Genomic DNA, 23,389 nt, shown 5'->3' on the forward strand with positions numbered 1-23,389 from the left:
TGAAATAGCACAGCAAATCTTTTATTTATTTATATTATTTATATCAATATATTGGGGGGATATTTTGAGCATATTTGAATATTGGATGTGTCCCCCCAATATATGTTATAATTCCGGCACTGGGATACACTCTTTGTGTAGAAAGTGGATTTTATGGCATTTAAAGCCACAGTGATACATTGTACAGCACACGTGTCTCAGAAGTCCAAGAAGCTGGACATTATATCTGCAGCAGAGAAGAAGAACAACAAGACAGGCTTTATAATTTAGAGTAATATACAAGTGGCCAACCAAGATCACCTGTTCATAGCTGTTTCAACATGAATCCAGCAAGGAGATTCACCTGGTGGAGATCTATGTATTACCTGGAAGTCTAGAGAATGAAGGGCAATGGGTAAAGGCTGAAAATGGATCCATCATAATGATTCTACATGTTATAGTATGAACCTGGATCCATCATAATGATTCTACATGTTATAGTATGAACCTGGATCCATCATAATGATTCTACATGTTATAGTATGAACCTGGATCCATCATAATGATTCTACATGTTATAGTATGAACCTGGATCCATCATAATGATTCTACATGTTATAGTATGAACCTGGATCCATCATAATGATTCTACATGTTATAGTATGAACCTCGATCCATCATAATGATTCTACATGTTATAGTATGAACCTGGATCCATCATAATGATTCTACATGTTATAGTATGAACCTGGATCCATCATAATGATTCTACATGTTATAGTATGAACCTGGATCCATCATAATGATTCTACATGTTATAGTATGAACCTGGATCCATCATAATGATTCTACATGTTATAGTATGAACCTGGATCCATCATAATGATTCTACATGTTATAGTATGAACCTGGATCCATCATAATGATTCTACATGTTATAGTATGAACCTGGATCCATCATAATGATTCTACATGTTATAGTATGAACCTGGATCCATCATAATGATTCTACATGTTATAGTATGAACCTGGATCCATCATAATGATTCTCCATGTTATAGTATGAACCTGGATCCATCATAATGATTCTACATGTTATAGTATGAACCTGGATCCATCATAATGATTCTACATGTTATAGTATGAACCTGGATCCATCATAATGATTCTACATGTTATAGTATGAACCTGGATCCATCATAATGATTCTACATGTTATAGTATGAACCTGGATCCATCATAATGATTCTACATGTTATAGTATGAACCTGGATCCATCATAATGATTCTACATGTTATAGTATGAACCTGGATCCATCATAATGATTCTACATGTTATAGTATGAACCTGGATCCATCATAATGATTCTACATGTTATAGTATGAACCTGGATCCATCATAATGATTCTACATGTTATAGTATGAACCTGGATCCATCATAATGATTCTACATGTTATAGTATGAACCTGGATCCATCATAATGATTCTACATGTTATAGTATGAACCTGGATCCATCATAATGATTCTACATGTTATAGTATGAACCTGGATCCATCATAATGATTCTACATGTTATAGTATGAACCTGGATCCATCATAATGATTCTACATGTTATAGTATGAACCTGGATCCATCATAATGATTCTACATGTTATAGTATGAACCTGGATCCATCATAATGATTCTACATGTTATAGTATGTCATGGCCTTTACTGGCCAAAGGTTAAACTGCTGTTATGTTTATGATATACTATGGTGTTGTTGATGAACACTGTTTTACAGTATGTCATGGCCTTTTCTGGCCAACTGCTGTTATGTTTATGATATACTATGGTGTTGTGTCACTAGACTTTGACCAGATATTATTGCATCCAAAGATCAACTGCACCTAGAACATAGATACAGAGCCACTTGTCATCAGGAAGCTGCTCTCTCAGCACAACGGAAAATATCTCAATGACTTGACATGTTCTGGCTGTGAATTCAGGCTACAAGGTAAGAATCTTCCCAGTGATTATTGTAAAGTGTGTAGAGAAATTAAATGTATGGTGTTTTTTTAGTATAGTGACTGACAGTAAAACACTCAGATCTAACAGTCCATTTCACCTGGGACAGTTATGTGACAATTCAGTCATACAAAATGGCGCTAACTGGGCGTAGGCAAGTCAAATTCAAAAACATATTGTTCATATATTCATATATTGTGGTTATTTTATAATTTGTATATTTTTATGTATAAGTTGTAAATCGTCTTTCAAAATATCGTAAAATGTGTTTTCTAAACTACAATGAGCTCCTCTTTCCTGTGTAATTTGGTATGAAACCACTGAACATACTTTTCTTAACATTGTTATTATGAACTGAATTCAGTAACAGCATAATAATATCATACCTGTTGAACAAAGCAACACACTAGAATGAGAGGAATTATTAAAAGAGAAAGTGACTTATTAATATTATGTTATTATTATTATTATTACTATTAGTTCCACTACATGGAGAAAAGGTGAAAAATATCAGTCACGACTACATGTTCATGTGATGCATTAAATCACCTGACTGTTGGGATGTATCTGTTAGTAAATGTTTTATTGCTAAGAGATAATGAATAAAATACAACAATTGATATTCAATAATTAGTTGTCACTGTGTTAACCACAACCAACATGTTGGATCTCTGTTTAGTTGTTACTGTGTTAACCACAACCAACATGCTGGATCTCTGTTTAGTTGTCACTGTGTTAACCACAACCAACATGCTGGATCTCTGTTTAGTTGTCACTGTGTTAACCACAACCAACATGCTGGATCTCTGTTTAGTTGTCACTGTGTTAACCACAACCAACATGTTGGATCTCTGTTTAGTTGTTACTGTGTTAACCACAACCAACATGCTGGATCTCTGTTTAGTTGTCACTGTGTTAACCACAACCAACATGTTGGATCTCTGTTTAGTTGTTACTGTGTTAACCACAACCAACATGCTGGATCTCTGTTTAGGGGTCCTGTCTCTAAAATGAGTCTCTCTTGGAAGAGAGAGAAGGGGGGCCCTGCCTCTAAAAGGAGTGTCTCTGGGGAACATGGCACCAAATCTAAGAGGTAAGATTAGTTTTGTAAAGAATTTATGAAGAGTTTATATCCAAAACACTATATCCACCATTTCTTCTCATTTGTGTTTTTTTCTACAGAAATTAAGGCTTATGGGTGTGTAAAATATTACTGTTCTAAGATTTAAAATTCATAGATTTTAGCGTATGACATTTTACTGAGAACATCACAGCAAGATGAAACAAATATTGTTGCATTCTCTAGATTCTGCATTCACCAGATTCTCACATTTCATTTGCGTTATAGAGCCCCACAGTGGAGGTGTTATAATACTCATAACACCTAGCGGTCAAACAGGGAAATGGTTCCAATAGTTTTATAGAGCCCCACAGTGGAGGTGTCATAATACCCATAACACCTAGCGGTCAAACAGGGAAATGGTTCCAATAGTTTTATAGAGCCCCACAGTGGAGGTGTTATAATACCCATAACACCTAGTGGTCAAACAGGGAAATTGCTCCAATAGTTTTATAGAGCCCCACAGTGGAGGTGTCATAATACCCATAACACCTAGCGGTCAAACAGGGAAATGGTTCCAATAGTTTTATTGAGCCCCACAGTGGAGGTGTCATAATACCCATAACACCTAGCGGTCAAACAGGGAAATGGTTCCAATAGTTTTTCCAATAAAAAACATGAGCTGTCGCACACCCAGATAATGTTTATTTATGTGGAGGTTCTGACTAACGGCTAAACTATAAGCTATAAAAAATAGAGTCGCACACTCCATGTATAAACTCCCAGTCATTTATTGGGTATTTACCAACGTTTCAGCATCACTGTGCCTTCTTCAGGGTGATGTCATCAATACTTGAACCAGGTTATGTTGACAAACAGTGCAATTAGTGCAACCAATGACAATAGAGAGGGGTGTGTCATAATGATTAAGTTAATTAGAATGAATTGAGTGAAACTGTTAAACAAACAATATTTTATGGCATATTGAATATATCAGGCTATTGTTATCATATAGAAACATAACTGATAATTGTACATAACATTAGCGTCAACATGCATTATTGTTTTATTCAATTTCACATATTTAATTGTTTCCTATTTCAATAAAAACATTTGTTCCATGTAATGTTTTGTTTCAACCATAATGCATAATAAGCATCATCAACAGGGGGTCATATTGGATGTGCTCTGATAAGCTGTAGAAAGAATATATCCATTTAAAACAGAGAACTGTTCATAAGGGCCTGAGATCAAAGTCAATATTCAGACCACTAGGGGTCCATGTTTTTAGACAGGATCTCCAGTAAGCCTCCCTTTGTAGTAGTAGGATCTCCATGTTACCTCCTCTCCTTGGTAGAGCAACATGCTCAATGCCTGTGTATTTGAGGGAGGAGATGGGATGGTTAGCTTCAACAATGCCTGTGTATTTGAGGGAGGAGATTGGATGGTTAGCTTCAACAAAGTGAGCTGCTATTGGATAGTCAGTGTTCTTACACCTGATTGAGCTGCGGTGTTCAGCTATGCGCTGTTTTAATTGTCTTTTCGTTTGTCCTACGTAGGCTTTCCCACATGAACAGGTGATGAGATAGATTACTCCCTTGGTATTGCATGAGATGATCCCTCTAACAGGGATTTTTCTACCTGTATGTTGATGTCTGAAGATGGATGTTTTTATAGTGCTGTTGCACTGTGCGCATGAGCCACGTTTGTAGTTCCCATTTGGGATGGGTGTCAAGAGTGTCTGAGTGGGCTCAGAGGGCAGGTCAGATCTTACCAAACTATCTACAATATTGCGACCACGCTTTTAGACCACCAGTGGGGGTTCCTCATAGACCACCAGTGGGGGTTCCTCATAGACCACCAGTGGGGGTTCCTTATAGACCACCAGTGGGGGTTCCTTATAGACCACCAGTGGGGGTTCCTTATAGACCACCAGTGGGGGTTCCTTATAGACCACCAGTGGGGTTCCTTATAGACCACCAGTGGGGGTTCCTTGAAGAGGTGTGTGTTTATTTTTGTCTGATTGTAGAATATTCCAGTGCTTTTCCAGTATTGCTATCTATCAGAATACTTGGTGTACTTGGTGCAAAAGACGGTTGTTTTTCTTCTTTGGTTGAGTTTTTAGCAATTCCTCTGTTGGTTTTTGAGATATTTTCATCATTGCTGCATCAAGAGTTCTGTCCTTTTAGCCTCTCATTTTGAATTTATCTGTAACTTCTTAGCATTGCTGTCAAAATCCAAACATGTTTCCACCGTACAGTTTTCCCATAGGGAATTATAGAAACACTTAAAATAAGGGATGTGTTTCGTATAGGGTGGGGTGGCGCGGCGGTCCTTGTGGGCAAATTCTGTCATCAAAGTATGTCATTCTCTGGATTTATGGTGCTTTCAAGACAACTGGGAAATGGGAAGTTCTAATGATGACGTCAGTGATCTTCAGGTTGGAGCTCTAGAAAGAGGCCGAGATCCCCACTTGGAATTTCGAGTTGGATGACCGTTCAAACCGTATTTTCTCAGTCGGAGCTCGTTTTTTTCAGAGTTTCTAGTTGTCCTGAACTCACTGAAGTCTGATATTTCCCAGGTTCCAGTTGTTTTGAACGTTGCAGAAGTCATGCTGGATTCACAGCATGGCCAATGTATTCAACATTTTCTGTCCCTTGGTGTTGCATGTGAATGTTTATCCTTTTAAGTTTGGAAAAGAGACCCTTAATTAACCTCTTGACGGTCGCCTAGGATAGGGGGCGCTACAGCGATTTTTGAAAAAAAAATGTGCCCATTTTAAACAGCCTCCTACTCAAACTCAGAAGCTAGGATATGCATATAATTAATACTTGTGGATAGAAAACACCCTAAAGTTTCTAAAACTGTTTGATTGGTGTCTGTGAGTATAACAGAACTCATATGGCAGTCAAAACCCCAAGACCGATCGTAACAGGATGTGGAATTCTGAATTGCGGACTCAACTTCATCACTTTGCCTATAAATCACACCGTGAGCAATGGTTCATTGAGCACTTCCTATTGCTTCCACTAGATGTCCCCAGTCTTTACAAAGTGGTTTGAGTCTCCTACTGTGAAAACTGACAGAATGAGAGGCTGTGGAAAGTGGTCACATGAGGAGGGCTGTCACCATTATGACGCCGGCGCCCCTGGCTACCCTCCCCTTTCGAAACGTTTAGAAAGACAATGCAATCGTCCCTCTTGAATCTTATTGGAGCTCTGGTTGAAAAAGGCCCTAAAGATTTATGTTATACAACGTTTGACATGTTTGAACAAACCTAAATAAAAAAAATAGCATTTTATTGAAAGAGGAGTCCCGCGTGGCCGACGGAACTTTTGGAGCAGCCTTCAGAACGCGCTAACAAGAACAAGCTATTGGGACGTAAAGGATTAACTTTTTCAAACGAAAATACATTTGTTGTGGACCTGGGATTCCTGGAAGTGCTTTCTGATGAAGATAATCAAAGGTAAGGGATTATTGACAATGGTATACAAGAGTAGATTTGATATGCGATTGTTCCAAGATGGCGCTGACCTGTAACGGTAGCCTATTTTTCTGAGTATCGCATCCCCTTTTATCGCAAAGTGTGATTACCCAGTAAAGTTATTTTTAAATCTGGCATTACAGGTGCTTTCAAGAGATATTCATCTATAAATCCTAGAATGACAATATTACATTTTAAAAATGTTTTCGAATAGTAATTTAGTAAATTGTAGCGCTGTTCACCGGATGCATTTGAGGGAAAATTGTTAGTCAACGTCACGCGCCGATGTAAAATGCTGTTTTTATATATAAATATGAACTTTATCGAACAAAAGAATGCATGTATTGTGTAACATGATGTCCTAGGAGTGTCATCTGATTAAGATTGTCAAAGGTTAGTGCTGCATTTAGCTGTTTTTTGGTTATTTGTGATGCATGTGGTTGGTCGGAAAATGCTATGTGGCTACTTTTACGATATACTCCTCTAACATAATCTAATGTTTTGCTTATGCTGTAAAGCCTTTTTGAAATCAGACAACGTGGTTCGATTCAGGAGAGGTGTATCTATAAAACGATATAACCTAGTCCTATATTTGAAAAAAATATATAGTACATTTTGTTATGCTAATGGCGTCCGCATACGGGACGGAGCCCGCCCAGAGGTTAACTTCTCAGGGCTGCCTGGGACGCTACCATCCCACCCACGGTTCACACTATTCAACAGCCTGTGAAATGTCAGGGCGCCAAATTCAAAACAACAAAATGTCCTAATTCAAGGTTCTCAAACATATGACTATTTTACACCCTTTTAAAGATACACTTCTCCTTAATGTAACCACGTTGTCCCATTTCAAAAAGGCTTTACAGCATAAGCATAAAGTTAGATTATTTTAGGACAGTGAAAACACAAGAAAAACCACACAGCCATTTTCCAAGCAGGAGAGGGGTCACAAAAATCATAAATTCAGCTAGAATTATGCACTAACCTTTGATGATCTTCATCAGATGACACTCCTAGGACTCAATGTTAGACAATACATGTATGTTTTGTTCGATAAAGTTCATATTTATATCCAAAAACAGCATTTTACATTGGCGCGTGATGTTCAGAAAATATTTTGCCTCCAATACTGCCGGTGAATCAGCACAACAATTTACAAAAATACTCATCATAAACGTTGATAAAATATTAAACTGTTATTCAAGGAATTATAGATGAACATCTCCTTTATGCAACCGCTGTGATAGATTTCAAAAAAGCTTCATGGGGAAAGCTTTGCAATAATCTGAGTACGGCGCTCAGAAAAAGACATCAAGCAATACAGGTACCCGCCATTTTGGAGTCATCTAAAATCGCATTCGAAATATTCACTTAAATATTCACTTAAATTTGATCTCAAATCCAAAATGGAGTATAATTTAAAAAATGTTAGCTTCACTGTCCAAATACATATGAAGGGGACAGTATATTATACTTCATCAGAAGGCACTTCCAGGTTCCCAGGTCCACAATAAATGTTGTTTTGTTCGATAAAGTCCATAATTTATGTCCAAATACCTCGTTGTTTGCGCGTTCAGTAAGCTACTCCAAATGTAGAAAGCGTGGCCAAAATGTCACGACAAAAAGTACAAAAAAGTTATATTTACGTTCGTTCAAACATGTCAAACGTTGTATAGCATCAATCTTTAGGGTCTTTTTAACTTAGAACTTCAATAATATTCCAACCGGACGATTCCAATGTCTTGAAAAACGTTATGGAACACAGCTACCTCATCACGTGAATGTGCGTCACAAAACCCATGTCATTTTCTGAGTCACCTAATTCCAGGTCCTCTTGTTCGCTCTGTGTTCACCGCAAAAGCCTGAAACTAGGTTCTAAAGACTGTTGATATCTAGTGGAAGCCTTAGGAAGTGCAAAATTAACCCTAAGTCACTGTGTGTTAGATAGGCAATGACTTGAAAAGACTACATGCATCAGATTTCCCACTTCCTGGTTGTATTTTTCTCAGGTTTTTGCCTGCCATATGATTTCTGTTATACTCACAGACATCATTCAAACAGTTTTAGAAACTTCAGAGTGTTTTCTATCCAAATATACTAATAATATGCATATCCTACCTTCTGAGCCCTAGTAGCAGGCAGTTTTATTTGGGCACATTTTTCATCTGAAATCGAAAATACTGCCCCCTATACCTTGACAGGTTAAACACAGAATTGGAACAGTCCAATCAAAGCCATGGTAGATATAACGTGATTTGACAATTGTATCTGTGGCCAATGACCTTGAGCCTTTTGGATGGGCACTTCTAATGTAACTCTATGGCAGCACCCAATGGGCTTGAATTTTTGAGCTCTCCCTGTAGATTTTGCGGTGACGTAGTGTCTCCATGAGTGACAGAACACTGAGCCAATCAAGGCGCAACTACAGAACATTACCAACCCCTACGCTCAGTATTTTCCTCTGGCTGCCCCACCACCACAGAAAGCACTGAGCTAGGCTGAAACACCTGCATTTAGGAGCTGCCTTACTCAAGACAACAAAAAAAGCATGTTTGTATTATTATTATTTGTTTTACATTGTTTGCAAACTAATATGTGACACGTATTAACTAGGCAAGTCAGTACAAATTCTTATTTACAATGACGCCTACCCCGGCCAAACCCGGATGACGCTGGGCCAATTGTGCGCCTCCCTATGGGACTCCAAATCACGGACGGATTCGAACCAGGTACTGGCAGTGTGTTAGACAACTGTGCCAGTCGGGTGCCAATGTATATTGTATGTTGACTTTGACATGTTGTGGCTTTCAATATAAAAGAATATAAATATGAAGACTCGTATTTCACTTACCAGTCTAATGTAACGTTAGCAGGTAACGTTAGTGTCCTCTCCTTTAGCTGTTGTCAAAAAAATGTATGCAAGATTATCGTCAAAAATCTCTATACTTGGACATTGATTTAGCTCTCCAGTATTAGTAGCCATATTGTAAGTTCAAAATTTGCAAAACACTTCGTTTTCATAACTTTTATAACTCACAGATATGCGTAACGCGCTTCGCCATATACTTGCATAAATGGCCAAAAGGAACAAGCCTCCTGGCGCGCAAGCAAGCAATTGGTGTGGGATAGGTGAGGCAGGTTTGAGACTGATCTAATGAATTTACAAGAAAAATACACTTTATTTCTCAGCTGCCTCACCTACGTCTTTATGTGAATTAATAACTTTTAATTGGTAAATATTTCCAATAGATGGCAGCATAAGACCACGAAGCATCAGTTATAGGCTACAAGCAGCAATATGATTGACATAAAATAGCATGCAACCACAGACTATATGTCCCATGATTTTCTAAAATGGTCACTCATTACTTTAGGTAGCTATATAGCTCGTATTTGGGCTGTGTTGCTTTTGGGAGAGCAAATAAACAGTGACTATAGCAGGTATTGATAATAATCACTAGTCAGAACCTCAACCTTATCATTGTGATTAGGATGCATTATAAAAAATCATTTTAAATATCTGATATTGTGAGTAAACAACCTCGGAATAGAAAAGACAAGACTGCATCTTCCATCCTGCCAATAAATTACATCGTACAAACCTCGCGGTTAGAAAATTACCTCGTTTTGCTCGAGAAGGCAGAGTGCACGTACTGAACCACAGCTACTGTAGTTTCGAAATGGGACTAGAAATAAGAATTACAATTCTCAGACCTTACACTTCCTGGTTGAAATGTTCTCAGGTTTTTGCCTGCAATATGAGTTCTGTTATACTCACAGACACCATTCAAACAGTTTTAGAAACTTCAGAGTGTTTTCTATCCAAATTTACTTATAAATTTGCATTTTCTAGTTCCTTAAGCAAGAGTAGTAACCAGTTTAAATTGGGTACATTTTTCATCCGGCCGTGAAAATACTTCCCCCTAGTCCCAAGAAGTTAAATAATTGTTATATATTTTGTCAACGTTTATGATGAGTATTTTTGTAAATTGATGTGCACATTCACCGATGGTTTTGGTGGGAATACATTTTCTGAACATCACGCGCCAATGTAAAATGCTGTTTTTGGATATAAATATGAACTTTATCGAACAAAACATTCATGTATTGTGTAACATAATGTCCTAGGAGTGTCATCTGGTGAAGATCGTCAAAGGTAAGTGCTTCATTTAGCTGTGTTTTGGGTTTTATTGACACATGTCCTTGCTTGGAAAATGGCTGTGTGATTATTTTTGTCTATGTACTCTCCTAACATAATCTAATCTTTTGCTTTCGCTGTAAAGCCTTTTTGAAATCGGACAATGTGGTTACATCAAGGAGAAGTGTATCTTTAAAATGGTGTAAAATAGTCATGTATTTGAGAAATTGAAATTATTAGATTTTTGCGCTAGCGCCCCATGTAGCCCATAGAAGTTAAACAGTTTTAGAAATGTCAGAGTGTTTTTTATCCAATACTACCATGCATATGCATATCCTAGCTTCTGGGCCTGAGTAACAGGCAGTTTACTTTGGGCACGTTTGTCATCGAAACTTCTAAATTCTGCCCCCTACCCTAAAAGCTAATACATGAACGTTTCTGAAAGTGATATACAGCGTTTAGTAATGAAACTCTTCTTATGTTTCCCCATCTGAGATCAGAGTAGATGAGAAATGTAATGTTTGTCTCTGTTGTGTTGAAGACCAATCAAGCAGGAGAGACCAGCCTCCCCTGTACCCAGCTGTGTGTCCATGAAGAGTGACTGGTCAATGGATCAACCTATATACTTTAGAGAGGGAGACGTTTCTACTGAACAAAGGTAAGAAGAACTCAAGGGTCATGGTCAGTGAGTTAAACAACACTGTCTCTAGTCATTTCTCCTCTCCAATTTTCACATTTCTTTTGGTTGTTTTCATAATCCATAGGCTAATTATTTTTCCATTTTCATAGTCCTAAAACAATATTAAACAAACACAACGTTCCCTCCCTGTGTGTGTGTGTGTGTGTGTGTGTGTGTGTGTGTGTGTGCTCTCCCTGGATGAGGAGATGTAATCTCTATCCTGATTGCCTAGTCACTTTTACCCTTACCTACATGTACATAATACCTCAACTTTCCTCAACTACCTGGTACCCCTGCACATTGACTCAGTACTGGTACTCCTTATAGTCTCATTATTATCTCAACTACCTGGTACTCCTGCACATTGACTCAGTACTGGTACTCCTTATAGCCTCATTATTACCTCAACTACCTGGTACCCCTGGACATTGACTCAGTACTGGTACTCCGTATAGCCTCATTATTACCTCAACTACCTGGTACCCCTGCACATTGACTCAGTACTGGTACTCCGTATAGCCTCATTATTACCTCAACTACCTGGTACCCCTGCACATTGACTCAGTACTGGTACTTTTTATAGTCTCATTATTACCTCAACTACCTGGTACCCCTGCACATTGACTCAGTACTGGTACTCCTTATAGTCTCATTATTACCTCAACTACCTGGTACCCCTGCACATTGACTCAGTACTGGTACTCCTTATAGTCTCATTATTACCTCAACTACCTGGTACCCCTGCACATTGACTCAGTACTGGTACTCCTTATAGTCTCATTATTACCTCAACTACCTGGTACCCCTGCATATTGACTCAGTACTGTACTCCTTATAGCCTCATTATTACCTCAACTACCTGGTACCCCTGCACATTGACTCAGTACTGGTACTCCTTATAGTCTCATTATTACCTCAACTACCTGGTACCCCTGCACATTGACTCAGTACTGGTACTCCTTATAGTCTCATTATTACCTCAACTACCTGGTACCCCTGCACATTGACTCAGTACTGGTACTCCTTATAGCCTCATTATTACCTCAACTACCTGGTACCCCTGCACATTGACTCAGTACTGGTACTCCTTATAGTCTCATTATTACCTCAACTACCTGGTACCCTGCACATTGACTCAGTACTGGTACTCCTTATAGTCTCATTATTACCTCAACTACCTGGTACCCCTGTACATTGACTCAGTACTGGTAGTCCTTATAGTCTCATTATTACCTCAACTACCTGGTACCCCTGCACATTGACTCAGTACTGGTACTCCTTATAGTCTCATTATTACCTCAACTACCTGGTACCCCTGCACATTGACTCAGTACTGGTACTCCTTATAGTCTCATTATTACCTCAACTACCTGGTACCCCTGCACATTGACTCAGTACTGGTAGTCCTTATAGTCTCATTATTACCTCATCTACCTGGAACCCCTGCACATTGACTCAGTACTGGTACTCCTTATAGCCTCATTATTACCTCAACTACCTGGTACCCCTGCACATTGACTCAGTACTGGTACTCCTTATAGCGTAATTATTGTTATTTTGTGTTACTATTTCCTTTTTTTTATTTACAAGGTATAAGGTCAACGTAGCAAGTCTGGTGAACAGGGCAGAGCTCCATATCCGCAGGCAAACCAGCAGAAACTGGATCAGCAGCACAACAAGGTATCACGTCTGGTGGACAGGTCAGAGTTCATATCCTCAGTCAGACCAGCAGAAACTGGATCAGCAGCACTACAAGGTATCACGTCTGGTGGACAGGTCAGAGTTGATATCCTCAGTCAGACCAGCAGAAACTGGATCAGCAGCACTACAAGGTATCACGTCTGGTGGACAGGTCAGAGTTCATATCCTCAGTCAGACCAGTAGAAACTGGATCAGCAGCACTACAAGGTATCACGTCTGGTGGACAGGTCAGAGTTCATATCCTCAGTCAGACCAGTAGAAACTGGATCAGCAGCACTACAAGGTATCATGTCTGGTGGACAGGTCAGAGTTCATATCCTCAGTCAGACCAGTAGAAACTGGATCAGCGGCACTACAAGGTATCACATCCGGTGGAGCATGTATCAATACTGATAGGATGGAAAGAAAGGGAGTGCTGCTCTCAGATCAGTTTTCTACATTAAAATCTTTCCTTAATGTAAGAATATTTTAAAGATAAATACACAATGCAGAGTTTGAGAGGACGAGAGGACTGGAGTACTAATGGTCAATAGGGAATTGTAAATAGGAGTTGGGTTTCAGTTCAACATCAGTTACAATCTGTGGAATGTCACTCCTGAACTCAGAGCGACGTGTGCTACGTGGGCCACGTTGGCATTGGTCTGTACATTGAGTCGAGAGCAGGATACTTGTTAATTGGCCATTGGCCAAGTTGTCCTGCAAGGACTTCTGATTGGTCAACCCCAGGCTAGGGTGGGGGGTTATAAATGGCATCCTGTTCCTTTGTTTGGTGGGGAAAAGCTGAGGACAGGGGATTCTGATTGGTCAACTCCAGGCTAGGGTGGGGGGTTATAAATGGCTTCCTGTTCCTTTGTTTGGTGGGGAAAAGCTGAGGACAGGGGAGACTGAACATCTGAACATCTTCCTCCCAGCTTGACATGCCATAACAGGTTAGATATGCTATTACTTCAATTTTTAAAAAAAATGACTATTTTACACCATTTTAAAGATAAGACTCTCGTTAATCTAACCACACTGTCCGATTTCAAAAAGGCTTTACAACGAAAACAAAACATTAGATTATGTCAGCAGAATACCCAGCCAGAAATAATCAGACACCCATTTTTCAAGCTAGCATATAATGTCACATGAACCCAAACCACAGCTAAATGCAGCACTAACCTTTGATGATCTTCATCAGATGACAACCCTAGGACATTATGTTATACAATACATGCATGTTTTGTTCAATCAAGTTCATATTTATATCAAAAACCAGCTTTTTACATTAGCATGTGACTAGCATGTGACTAGCATTCCCACCGAACACTGCCGGTGAATTTACTAAATTACTCACGATAAACGTTCACAAAAAGCATAACAATTATTTTAAGAATTATAGATACAGAACTCCTCTATGCACTCGATATGTCCGATTTTAAAATAGCTTTTCGGTGAAAGCACATTTTGCAATATTCTCAGTAGATAGCCCGGCATCACGGGGCTAGCTATTTAGACACCCAGCAGGTTTAGCACTCATCAAAGTCAGATTTACTATAAGAAAAATGTTCTTACCTTTGTTGTCTTCGTCAGAATGCACTCCCAGGACTTCTACTTCAATAACAAATGTTGGTTTGGTCCAAAATAATCCATCGTTATATCCAAACAGCGGCGTTTTGTTCGTGCGTTCTAGACACTATCCTAAATGCTAAATCAGGGTTACGAGCATGGCGCAATTCGTGACAAAAGAATTCTAAATATTCCATTACCGTACTTCGAAGCATGTCAACCGCTGTTAAAAATCCATTTTTATGCCATTTTTCTCATAAAAAAGCGATAATATTCCAACCGGGAATCTGCGTTTAGATAAACAGACAAAGGAAAAGAAACCATTCGGTCGAAGCGGGCACGCGCCTAAGCCCATAGTACTCTGAGTGGCCACTTGCCAAAAGCGATAAAGTGTTTCAGCCAGAGCCTGCCTCGATATCGTTCAACGTTTTCCCGGGCTCTGAGACCCTATGGAAGACGTAGGAAGTGTCATGTTATTGCACAGATCCTGAGTCTTCAATAAAAAGAGCCAAGATGAAACACTACTTCTCAGACAGGCCACTTCCTGCTTGAAATCTTCTCAGGTTTTGGCCTGCCATAGGAGTTCTGTTATACTCACAGACACCATTCAAAGAGTTTTAGAAACTTTAGGGTGTTTTCTATCCAAAGCCAATAATTATATGCATATTCTAGTTACTGGGCAGGTGTAGTAACCAGATTAAATCGGGTACGTTTTTTATCCAGCCGTGCAAATACTGCCCCCTATCCCCAACAGGTTAAACAACACTGTCTCTAGTCATTTATCCTCTCCCATTTTCACATTTCTTTTGGTTGTTTTCATAATCCATAGGCTAATCCTTTAGTCCATTTTCATAGTCCTAAAACAATATGAAACAAACACAACGTTCCCTCCGTGTGTGTGTGTGTGTGTGTGTGTGTGTGTGTGTGTGTGTGTGTGTGTGTGTGTGTGTGTGTGTGTGTGTGTGTGTGTGTGTGTGTGTGTGTGTGTGTGTGTGTGTGTGTGTGTGTGTGTGTGTGTGTGTGTGTGTGTGTGTGTGTGTGTGTACTGTAATCTCATGTTTTGTCCACAGAAACCAACAGGAGAGATCAGAGTCAGAGATTCTCAGTGGTCAGTCTTCCCAGAGTCATCAAACAGACCTGGACTCTATATTCAGTGTATGTGGTCCTGTTATGAACATTTGTTTTTGTTTTCCTCAAGTAAAGTTGATCTGTCAATCATTCATTATTGTGTTGATGAGAAAGCATTTCTTCTCTTGCTTAACTTATTTACTTTATTATTTCAGTTGCTTGAAGAGAAAATTATTACATTTGTGAAGAACGAGCTGAAAATGTTCAAGAGGAATCTTAGTCCAGAACTCCCACAAGGCTTTGAGAGTCAGAAGCAGGATGAGGAAGTGGTGGATGCTGAAGATGAGAAGCAGGAGAGCAGTGCCAGAGAGGGGGCTCTGAAGATCACACTGCACGTCCTGAGGAAAATGAACCAGAAAGAGCTTGCTGACACACTGGAGAAAAGTAAGAGCTGTTTTACTCATGTTGAATGCTGTTTTATAACATTTAAAAGCTGTGGCTAAAGTACAGCTAAAGTAGCTGTGTAACTCAATGATATTGTAGCAGCCTTAACACAACACCTAGTGACCTCATCAAGTAGCAGAAGGGATGTGTTGTGTGGATTAATTTAGAGAGAGAGACAGAGAGAGAGAGAGAGAGAGAGAGAGAGAGAGAGAGAGAGAGAACATTAATAATACCATCAATAATACCAATAATAATGTAATCAGTCACACCAGTCTGTAATGCATTATGAAAACATATACACATTTATACTGTTGTGTCTTTGGGCACCATTAAACTTGTTTATCAAATAACTCCCTGTAATTATTATCACGCGATTAAACTGATTAATCGTTTAACCTCTATGGGCTAGGTGGGACGCTTGCAGCATTGACACGGCTGGATAAAAAACATACCCGATTTAATCTGGTTACCACTCCTACCCAGTAACTAGAATATGCATATACTTATTACATATGGATAGAAAACACCCTAAATTTTCTAAAACTGTTTGAATGGTGTCTGTGAGTATAACAGAACTCAAATGGCAGGTCAAAACCTGAGAGATTCCTTTACAGGAAGTGGCCTGTCTGACCATTTGTTGAACTTCTTTTCCATCTCTATCATTTACTAAGGATCTCTGCTCTAACGTGACACTTCCCACGTCGTCCATAGGCGCTCAGAGCCCGGGAAAAAACAGAACGTCGTCATTCCAGCCCCAGGCTGAAACACATTATCGCCTTTCTCAAGTGGCCCATCAAGAGACACTAGCTTATGCGCGTGACCCCGACCGCCCCCGCCTTTGGGATTTTTTCCTCTGTTTGCCGAAAAGGAGATTCCCTGTCGGAATATTATCGCTTTTCTACGAGAAAAGTGTCGTAAAAATTGATTTTAAACAGCGGTTGACATGCTTCGAAGTACGGTAATGGAATACTTAGAATTTTATTGTCACGAATTGCGCCAAGCGCGTGACACTTCTTTACTATTTCGGATAGTGTCTGGAATGCACGAACAAAACGCCGCTATTCGGATATAACGATGGATTATTTTGGACCAAACCAACATTTGTTATTGAAGTAGCAGTCCTGGCTGTGTATTCTGACGAAGACAACAAAAGGTAATGACATTTTTATAATAGTAAATATGATTATGGTGAGTGCCAAACTTGCCGGGTGTCTAAATAGCGAGCCCGTGATGCCTGGGCTATGTACTTAGAATATTGCAAAATGTGCTTTCACCAAAAAGCTATTTTAAAATCGGACATATCGAGTGCATAGAGGAGGTCTGTATCTATAATTCTTAAAATAATTGTTATGCTTTTTGTGAACGTTTATCGTGAGTAATTTAGTAAAATATTAGCGAATTCCCCGGAAGTTTGCGGGGGGTATGCTAGTTCTGAACGTCACATGCTAATGTAAAAAGCTGGTTTTTGATATAAATATGAACTTGATTGAACAAAACATGCATGTATTGTATAACATAATGTCCTAGGGTTGTCATCTGATGAAGATCATCAAAGGTGAGTGCTGCATTTAGCTGTCTTCTGGGTTTTGGTGACATTATATGCTGGCTTGAAAAATGGGTGTCTGATTATTTCTGGCTTGGTACTCTGCTGACATAATCTAATGTTTTGCTTTCGTTGTAAAGCCTTTTTGAAATCGGACAGTGTGGTTAGATTAACGAGTCTTGTCTTTAAATGGCTGTAAAATAGTCATATGTTTGAGAAATTGAAGTAATAGGATTTTTAAGGTTTTGAAAATCGCGCCACAGGATAGCAGTCGCTGTTACGTAGGTGGGACGAATTCGTCCCGCCTAGCCTAGAGAGGTTAATACATTTTATACAACCATTTAGATGCAAGTCCCATAGCTGAGGCTATTATATAAACAGTTTTATGGTAATACTGTGGTCTCTTCTGAGTATCACACAATTGTACCAAGCGGACCAGTTCGTAGCTGGATTCTTCACCGATCTTTTATACCTTCTCCAGAACATAAATGTCGTTTGGTTCCCCAATTCTGTGAGTTGGAAGAATTTCCTTGTCTCTCTATGAAACCCCTCTCAGTCTCAACTGGGCCTGTTAGGCAGGACATTTCCTTTGGAATTTACGACCGCCTTGACAGGGCCTGGGTAGGGAGAGGTAGGTAGGGGGATGGTGCAAGGCGGAGGGGGTCAACTGTGCTCCCTGTTCCCAGAGTGAGGGCAACGTCATGACAATACATTCAGTTAAGAGAATAAATGATTATAATTTAAAATGTTATAACAGTCCTACAATACTGTAGGCATTAAAACAGACGTAATATTAATATCCTCTGTGCTATTTCTTCATTCAGATGAGCTTGCTGTGATTTGCCAACGTGAACTCAAATCTAATCTAAAGAAGAAGTTTCAATGTGTATTTGAGGGGATCGCTAAACAAGGAAACCCAACACTTCTCAATAAGATCTACACAGAGCTCTACATCACAGAGGGTGGAACAGGAGAGGTCAATAATGAACATGAGCTGAGACAGATTGAGACAACAACCAGGAAACAAGCAAGACCAGAGACTGCAGTCAAATGTAACGACATCTTCAAACCCTTAACTGGACAAGACAAACTTATCAGAACTGTGCTGACAAAGGGAGTCGCTGGCATTGGAAAAACAGTCTCTGTGCAGAAGTTCATTCTGGACTGGGCTGAAGGAAAAGCAAATCAGGATGTTCAATTTGTGTTTTCATTCCCTTTTCGGGAGCTGAATTTGATGAAAGGGGACAAAAACACTTTGATTGAACTTCTCTATCACTTCTCAATGGAAACCAAACAATCAAGAATCTCCAACTACGACAAGTACAAAGTTGTGTTCATCTTTGATGGTCTGGATGAGTGCCGACTGCCCCTAGACTTCCAGAAGAACAAGATCTGTTGTGACGTCACAGAGTCAACCTCAGTGGATGTTCTGCTGACAAATCTCATCAAGGGAAATCTGCTTCCCTCTGCTCTCCTCTGGATAACTACCCGACCTGCAGCAGCCAATAAGATCCCTTCAGGGTGTGTTGACCAGGTGACAGAGGTACGAGGGTTCAATGACCCACAGAAGGAGGAGTACTTCAGAAAGAGATTCAGTGATGAGGACCTGGCCAGCACAATCATCTCACATGTAAAGACATCAAGGAGCCTCCACATCATGTGCCACATTCCTGTCTTCTGTTGGATTTCTGCAACAGTCCTCGAACACATGCTGAAACATAAGAGAGAAGAGATGCCCAAGACTCTGACTGAGATGTACACACACCTTGTGGTGTTTCATACCAAACAGAAGAATGAAAAGTATCTTGGGAAAGAAGAGACAGATCCACACTGGAATAACGAGAGCATTCTGTCACTGGGAAAACTGGCTTTTCAACAGCTAGTGAAGGGCAATCTGATTTTCTATGAAGAAGACCTGAAAGAGGCTGGCATTGATGTCAATGAAGCCTCAGTGTACTCAGGATTGTGCACACAGATCTTTAAAGAGGAATGTGGGCTGTACCAGGACAAGGTGTACTGCTTCGTTCATCTGAGCATTCAGGAGTTTCTGGCTGCTGTGTATGTGTTCCTCTCATTCATCAACAACAATGAGAATCTAATGGACAAACTGCAAACAAAAGAGAAGCCTGAAGTTACTTTCTACAAGAGTGCTGTGGATAAAGCCTTACAAAGTGAGATGGGAAACCTGGACCTGTTCCTCCGATTCCTTCTGGGCCTCTCACTGGAGTCCAATCAGAAGCACTTACGAGGTCTACTGACAAAGAGAAGAAGCAGCTCAAAGAGCCATGAAGAAACAGTCAAGTACATCAAGGAGAAGATCAGGGAGAATCCCTCTCCAGAGAGGAGCATCAATCTGTTCCACTGTCTGAATGAACTGAATGACCATTCTCTAGTGGAGGAGATCCAAAGCTACCTGAGCTCAGGAAGTCTCTCAGAAACCAACCTGTCACCTGCACTGTGGTCAGCTCTGGTCTTTGTGTTGCTGACTTCAGAAAAGGAGCTGGATGTGTTTGACCTGAAGAAATACTCTAGATCAGAGGAAGGTCTTCTGAGGCTGCTGCCAGTTGTCAAAGCCTCCAGAGCTGCTCTGTGAGTAAATAAAATGACATATAAGAAGTAATCATCAGGAGGAAATATTATGTTTACAGAAAATATGTATTATAATATGTATATAATATTATATTGCATAACATATTGAATCAGATATTCAATCTAGTATTACAATATGACCATACAATTCTAGGAGACGGAAGATGAATCTATGTGTTGTTTGGGAATATGAACCAAATGCATCTGCCATTGTCCTTCTACACTACTGGTGTTAAATTAACAGTGTGTTTGTGAAGTCATGATGATCTCGTTGCAGGCTGTCAGGCTGTGGAGTCACAGAGAAAGGCTGTGCTTCTCTGGTCTCAGCTCTGAGGTCAAACCCCTCACACCTGAGAGAGCTGGACCTGAGTAACAATGACCTGAAGGATTCAGGAGTGAAGCTGCTCTCTGCTGTACTGGAGGATCCACACTGTAAACTGGAGACTCTGAGGTCAGTATTCCTGTAGTTGGTCAACAAGTGATAACTGTTCACCAGATCCTCATGTGTTTACCAGACACACATAGTCCACACCATATGTGTTTGGACAGTGAAGCTTACAGTTTTAAATGTGGTGCTATGCTCCAGCATTTTGGATTTGAGATACAATGTTTCATATTAGGTGACAGTACAGAATGTCACATTTAATTTGAGGGTAATTTCATTCATATCTGTTTTACCATTTACAAATTAAAGCACTTTATGTATTTAGTTCTCCCATTTGAAAAAGTCTTAATTATTTGGACAAATGCACTTATATTGTATTAAAGTAGTCATAAGTTTAGTAGTTGTACCATATTCCATGCCTGCAGTGATTACATCAAGCCTGTGATTCTACAAACTTGTTGAATTCATTTTTCAGTTTGTTTTGGTTGTGTTTTGGATGATGTTTTTCCTAATAGAAACTGAACGGTGAATAATGTCCTGTCATTTTGGAGTCACTTCACTTGTGTTGTCAGTAAGAATAGAACATGTTTCTGAACACTTCTACATTCATGTGGATGATACCATGATTATGAATAATCAGGAATTAATCGTTAATGATGATGAATGAGAAATTTACAGAGGCACAAAGATCAGACCCCCTCTGTTATTGGTATTATTCTGTATACTTCTGGCCCTTCTTTGGACACTGTGTTAACTAACCTCCAGACGAGCTTCAATGCCATACAACTCTCCTTCCGTGGCCTCCAACTGCTCTTAAATACAAGTAAAACTAAATGCATGCTCTTCAACCGATCGCTGCCTGCACCTGCCCGCCCGTCCAGCATCACTACTCTGGACGGTTCTGACTTAGAATATGTGGACAACTACAAATACCTAGGTGTCTGGTTAGACTGTAAACTCTCCTTCCAGACTCACTATAAGCATCTCCAATCCAAAGTTAAATCTAGAATTGGCTTCCTATTTCGCAACATAGCGTCCTTCACTCATGCTGCCAAACATACCCTTATAAAACTGACCATCCTAACGATCCTCGACTTCGGCGATGTCATTTACCAAATAGCCTCCAATACCCTACTCAATAAATTGGATGCAGTCTATCACAGTGCCATCCGTTTTGTCACCAAAGCCCCATATACAGTGGGGGAAAAAAGTATTTGATCCCCTGCTGATTTTGTACGTTTGCCCACTGACAAAGAAAGGATCAGTCTATAATTTTAATGGTTTATTTGAACAGTGAGAGACAGAATAACAACAAAAACATCCAGAAAAACTCATGTCAGAAATGTTATAAATTGATTTGCATTTTAATGAGGGAAATAAGTATTTGACCCCCTCTCAATCAGAAAGATTTCTGGCTCCCAGGTGTCTTTTATACAGGTAAAGAGCTGAGATTAGGAGCACACTCTTAAAGGGAGTGCTCCTAACCACAACTTGTTACCTGTAAAAAAAGAAACCTGTCCACAGAAGCAATCAATCAATCAGATTCCAAACTCTCCACCATGGCCAAGACCAAAGAGCTCTCCAAGGATGTCAGGGACAAGATTGTAGACCTACACAAGGCTGGAATGGGCTACACGACCATCGCCAAGCAGCTTGGTGAGAAGGTGACAACATTTGGTGCGATTATTCGCAAATCGAAGAAACACAAAAGAACTGTCAATATCCCTCGGCCTGGGGCTCCATGCAAGATCTCACCTCGTGGAGTTGCAATGATCATGAGAACGGTGAGGAATCAGACCAGAACTACACGGGAGGATCTTGTCAATGATCTCAAGGCAGCTGGGACCGTAGTCACCAAGAAAACAATTGGTAACACACTACGCCGTGAAGGACTGAAATCCTGCAGCGCCAGCAAGGTCCCCCTGCTCAAGAATACATATACATGCCCATCTGAAGTTTGCCAATGAACATCTGAATGATTCAGAGGACAACTGGGTGAAAGTGTTGTGGTCAGATGAGACCAAAATGGAGCTCTTTGGTATCAACTCAACTCACCGTGTTTGGAGGAGGTGGAATGCTGCCTATGACCCCAAGAACACCATCTCTTCCGTCAAACATGGAGGTGGAAACATTATGCTTTGGGTGTGTTTTTCTGCTAAGGGGACAGGACAACTTCACTGCATCAAAGGGACGATGGACGGGGCCATGTATCGTCAAATCTTGGGTGAGAACCTCCTTCCCTCAGCCAGGGCATTGAAAATGGGTTGTGGATGGGTATTCCAGCATGACAATGACACAAAACACACGGCCAAGGCAACAAAGGAGTGGCTCAAGAAGAAGCACAGGTCCTGGAGTGGCCAAGCCAGTCTCCAGACCTTAATCCCATAGAAAATCTGTGGAGGGATATGAAGGTTCAAGTTGCCAAACGTCAGCCTTGAAACCTTAATGACTTGGAGAAGATCTGCAAAGAGGAGTGGGACAAATCCCTCCTGAGATGTGTGCGAACCTGGTGGCCAACTACAAGAAACGTCTGACCTCTATGATTGCCAATAAGGGTTTTGCCACCAAGTACTAAGTCATGTTTTGCAGAGAGGTCAAATACTTATTTCCCTCATTAAAATGCAAATAATTGTATAACATTTTTGACATGCGTTTTTCTGGATTTTTTTGCCGTTATTCTGTCTCTCACTGTTCAAATAAACCTACCATTAAAATTATAGACTGATCTTTTCTTTGTAAGGGGGCAAACATACAAAATCA

At 39.9% G+C, this 23,389-nt stretch overlaps 1 protein-coding gene across 1 annotated transcript; it reads left to right on the top strand.

Moving 5' to 3' along the window:
• The first annotated feature begins 1,693 nt into the window (after positions 1–1,693).
• LOC145865973 (NLR family CARD domain-containing protein 3-like) lies at positions 1,694–21,064 on the top strand. The gene is made up of 8 exons (XM_082970862.1): positions 1,694–1,979; positions 2,985–3,083; positions 11,214–11,330; positions 12,942–13,031; positions 15,671–15,755; positions 15,884–16,112; positions 18,480–20,244; positions 20,522–21,064. The coding sequence occupies exons 2-8, from the start codon at positions 3,001–3,003 to the stop codon at positions 20,709–20,711; spliced, it is 2,559 nt and encodes an 852-aa protein (XP_082826988.1). The 5' UTR covers positions 1,694–1,979; positions 2,985–3,000; the 3' UTR covers positions 20,712–21,064.
• The last annotated feature ends 2,325 nt before the right edge of the window (positions 21,065–23,389 follow it).

The sequence above is a fragment of the Salmo salar genome, unplaced genomic scaffold (assembly GCF_965601325.2).
Source record: "Salmo salar unplaced genomic scaffold, fSalSal1 ptg000005l, whole genome shotgun sequence".
NCBI lineage: Eukaryota > Metazoa > Chordata > Actinopteri > Salmoniformes > Salmonidae > Salmo > Salmo salar.

Excerpts from the sequence above, each read along its gene's own strand:
- LOC145865973 (XM_082970862.1), top strand. The coding sequence starts at position 3,001 with ATGAGTCTCTCTTGGAAGAGAGAGAAGGGGGGCCCTGCCTCTAAAAGG. Across the intron at positions 11,331-12,941 it reads GACGTTTCTACTGAACAAAG|GTATAAGGTCAACGTAGCAA; the intron begins GTAAGAAGAACT and ends TTTATTTACAAG. Across the intron at positions 15,756-15,883 it reads ACCTGGACTCTATATTCAGT|TTGCTTGAAGAGAAAATTAT; the intron begins GTATGTGGTCCT and ends TTATTATTTCAG.